This window comes from Denticeps clupeoides, chromosome 8, assembly GCF_900700375.1.
Source record: "Denticeps clupeoides chromosome 8, fDenClu1.1, whole genome shotgun sequence".
NCBI classification, from domain to species: domain Eukaryota; kingdom Metazoa; phylum Chordata; class Actinopteri; order Clupeiformes; family Denticipitidae; genus Denticeps; species Denticeps clupeoides.
The window spans coordinates 1,478,621-1,482,896 of NC_041714.1; the positions used below are offsets into that span (position 1 = coordinate 1,478,621).

General features: G+C 40.6%; 1 protein-coding gene across 2 annotated transcripts; it reads left to right on the forward strand.

The window, feature by feature from the left end:
• The first annotated feature begins 742 nt into the window (after nucleotides 1–742).
• Nucleotides 743–3,377, forward strand: hcar1-3 (hydroxycarboxylic acid receptor 1-3). Of its 2 annotated transcripts, none has more exons than XM_028989408.1 (3): nucleotides 743–845; nucleotides 1,234–1,417; nucleotides 2,014–3,377. In XM_028989408.1, exon 3 carries the CDS (start codon nucleotides 2,063–2,065, stop codon nucleotides 3,035–3,037), a length of 975 nt encoding a protein of 324 aa, XP_028845241.1. In that variant the 5' UTR covers nucleotides 743–845; nucleotides 1,234–1,417; nucleotides 2,014–2,062; the 3' UTR covers nucleotides 3,038–3,377. The 2 variants fall into 2 exon arrangements, with proteins under 2 accessions (XP_028845241.1, XP_028845242.1); XM_028989409.1 differs by having other exon boundaries at nucleotides 2,019–3,377.
• Nucleotides 3,378–4,276: the final 899 nt, after the last annotated feature.

Here is a 4,276-nt window from a genome sequence, read left to right on the forward strand (position 1 = left end):
GTACAGGTATTGGAATGCTGAGCACTGGGGGTAAAGTCATTTCTCTGATGAAGTCCCTTTCCAATTGTTAAGTGTATCTGGAAAAATGATTGTCTGAAGAAGAAAAGATGAGCGCTACCATGAGTCCTGTCTTGTGCAAACAGAAAAGCATCCTGAGACCATTCATGTGTGGGGAGTGGGCTCACTCACAATTTTGCCTAAGTATATAGCCATGAATAAAGAACAGCAACTTCTCCCAACCATCCAAGAACAGTTTGGTGATGGAGCACCGTGCCATAAGGCCAGAGTGGCTCAGGGAAATTTTGGTCCATGGCCAGGAAACCCCCCTAACCTTAAATTCGATTGAGAACTTGTGGTCAATCCTCAAGTTTTTGTGGACAAACAAAAACCCACAAATTCTAACAAACACTGAGCACTGGTTATAAAGGAATCGGTCGCCATCAGTCGAGATTGTGGGCATTTAAAAGGCATTATCAGTATCAACTAGATAAGCAACAGTTAGCTGTTGTTTTTACTGATTCACAGGAAACACGGAAATCTTCAACAAAAACGTTCTGCGTTATGTATGAAGTGCTTTGAAGCTAAAAAATAACCACACTGCTGAGTCATCATGTAAAAAAAGGAAGTATACAGGCAAGAGCGTCACAGCACTTATGTTGCAAAACACTGTTTCAAGCACATGCATTTTCCAACTGTGACTGTCCGTGTTTTAGATGGTTGTAATGAGTGAGGACACGAGGTAAGTATTTATTTAATATCCCACATGGCTAGAATTCAAGGAAGCAAAGTGAAGGGACTGCCCAGGATGAACACAAGCATTCCTTTAAGTAAAGCACGTTTTTGTGGTATGTGATTCTGGATATTACAGCCTTTTTTTTTTCTCCAAACACCTATTTCACTGCTTCAGCTAAAATCAGTGAACTATTCATCTGTGCACTCAGCTTATTATACTCTCTGTGAAGAATAAAAGCATATTCAAGTATATTCTACATAAAAATTTAATACATATTTGAGAAAAAATGAGTCTTATATCTAAAGTCATCATTTAGATATGACTTGTCTGTTTTGTTATGTAATAAAAGTGTAGGGACTGCAGTCAAACTGCAGTCAGACCACCTGAATAAACAACACATCAAAACCATTAATACTAATGTATGACCCTATTTCACATTGACTCATGTCAGAACTCTGACATGTTTTTTTTTTGTGTGTGTTTTTTTTGCTTCACTCCAGTTAGGGTTGGGTCTGATGGTGAAAGACATCACTCACTCTAAACAGATTTCGGCAGAACCTCTGAGGAACTCTTCAGTGAAGGGTATGACCACAATATTCAGAATAGACCAGCCAATCAGTTTTTGTCTCGCCAACTCGCATCAACTATTACTCTAAAGAGGCGTTGAACCTACATTGAACACTGGTATGTTTCTCTGTCTTTGTATAACATGTTGAACATTTAATTTGAAAATAATTTTTACATGACTTTTTGGTAATTGATACCTTGTGCAATAATAAGAGTGATTTGCTTTACAGAATAAGAAGCTGTTTTAACTAATCTAAAAATGTCTTGTCCTTTGCCACACTTCTTGTCTTCATTTCAAAGCTCTATGTCAGTTTGAACAGTGTGTCGTAATATAAGAGTTTCACAGTGTTGCTTAAGATGATATGAAACCAGGAATTCCGGTATTGACCCAAATACTCATACCCATACCCATGGTGGTTGTAGCCTAGTGGGTAACACACTCGCCTATGAACCAGAAGGCCCGGGTTCGAATCCCACTTACTACCATTGTGTCCCTGAGCAAGACACTTAACCCTAAAATTGCTCCAGGGAGACTGTCCCTGTAACTACTGATTGTAAGTTGCCCTGGATAAGGGCATCTGATAAATGCTGTAAATGTAGATGAAATGTAATGTACTCATGGTCTGCATTTTAAGGCATAGGCTGGCTCTTGTTTATGCAGTTGACACATCATTTTGTACTAAAAACAACACTTCTCTACTCTCTTCTGGCAGAGCAGTAAGGTGATATACATGCTGTGACACAGATTCACATCACTGAACAATGGAACCAGAAAATGATCACCACTGCAACAACACGGTGCAGAGCATGGTTGCCACCATCCTCCCCCCAGTGCTCATTATTGAGCTTCTTTTTGGGCTGCCCAGCAACCTGGTCGCCCTGTGGATTTTCTGCTGTCGCATGGAGGCCTGGAGGGCCAACGTGGTCTTCCTCTTTAACCTGATGATAGCCGACTTCCTGCTGCTTATCAGTTTGCCATTCCGTATAGACACTCTACTGCGTGGTGAGAACTGGATATTTGGTGACGCCTGGTGCCGGATGAATCTCTTCATGCTAGCCATCAACCGTTCTGCCAGCATTGCCTTCATGACTGCTGTGGCTACCGACCGCTACTTCAAAGTGGTCCATCCACACCACAGGATAAACCGAATTACCAAAAAGCAAGCCTGGATCCTGGCAGGAGTGATGTGGCTGGTAATGATAAGTCTGCGTTTGCCTCTACTTACCAACAAACTGCTGAAAGAGAATGCCATCAAACATCAGTTGTGTCGTAGCTTTGACTCATATGGTAAACTGTCTCCAAGCATGAGACTACATTACGGGATTTATATTTTAGAATTTTTCTTGCCATTTCTGGTACTCCTGTTCTGCTGTGTTTGCATTACCTGCATACTTCGCCAACGTCAGATGGCCAAAGAGCGCAAGGTGAGACGTGCTATTCGCACAGTGATGGTTATCGTGGTGGTCTTTGTTGTCTGTTTTTCCCCTGGAATCCTTACAGGTTTGATTACAATGATATGGAAATCTGTCTACCCAAATGACTGTTACACATATAGGCTTTTTGGGGAACTGTTCAGCTTGTCTATAAGTTTAACCTACCTGAACAGTGTTTTGGACCCCATCATCTACTGTTTCTCAAGCTCCATGTTCAGGAATACACTCAAGAGCTCCATCAATCAAATGGGCTTGATTGAGCTGCAAATGAGCCGACGAGGCAGCATGACCAGTGATGCCTAAGATCTATGAGTTCTATGACTGAGAACTCCTTAAAATAAAGAACCTTGATATAGGTGTGCTTTGAAATAACTATATCAGCATTTCTATTCTTTTCTTCTATGGAACATACATTTAGTCCATATTGCAATGTGTGATCAACAAAAATGTCCTATTTTTATACAGTCCTTTTTTTCTTCTGTGAATAAATTAAAACTAGCAAAAATTATGTCCTCTTTGCACTTATTTAGAAGAGCTGGTTAAATACACATTTCTGCAGACAAATATGAGAATGCAAACATATGCATATGAGAATTTCTGAAAACCTGTCAAATTCATTAAAACTAATCTTCTGTGCACCACATTTCATTTGAGGTGTATCTGTACTGGGCCAGACCTTGTGATGGTGTGTTACAATGATCTTATCCAAACACTTTAGCTGTGAAGTCTATTCACTTTGTGAATGTGATTTTTATTGACTGCTTTATTGACTTAATGAAAATCTGCAGACAATCAGAGAAAATCAGAGGTTTTGGACTGTGTTTTGCCACGTCACCGGATGGCCCTTTAGTTCACTGTCCTGTATTATTATAATAAATCTGAATCCAAAAAATGAAGAGATGATGAAATGGTTGCAAGGAAAGTTACAATTCTTAAACTAATGAAGACAATAGGTTTCACATATCATAGGCCATTTATTATTAAGATCTTTTAAATCTTTATGCCTTGTTTATCAGTAATTTTTTGTGCTGCCCAAAAATAGCGCAATATGATCACAGGTTCTTCCTTTGTGTCACGGAGATGAGGTAACGTGACTCCTATAAATTGGAAAGATGGCCACTGTCAGCCGCTCAGTCATTGATTGACATCCGTCAGATCGACTCGGATCCTTCTCCACCTCAAACCCGTAAACCTCGTCTTCTACCCGCTCCACTCTTCCCTATTAAACTGTCCCTTCCCCTATTCAACCTAGAACGCGAACAGCAACATCCGTGTGGTGTTGTGGCTCACGGTGGCTCTCGTTCGCATATTAAACCAGAGGAAACTTACCTGCCTCCTTGCGTCCAATCGCACCTGGTTTTCTCGTTTCTTCGAACATGTGCTCACATTCTGGTCCCGCGCTGGTACCGTGACACACAGTAAAAACACCAGTGTTAAATAGTGTCCACCAGTGTCAAATGCCTGAGAAAGTAATGCAATGGAGGAGGGCCTGTACATTTCCCACTTGTGGGACTAATAAATCGTATCATATCTTATCTTATC

Excerpts from the sequence above, each read along its gene's own strand:
- hcar1-3 (XM_028989408.1), top strand. The coding sequence starts at position 2,063 with ATGGAACCAGAAAATGATCACCACTGCAACAACACGGTGCAGAGCATG.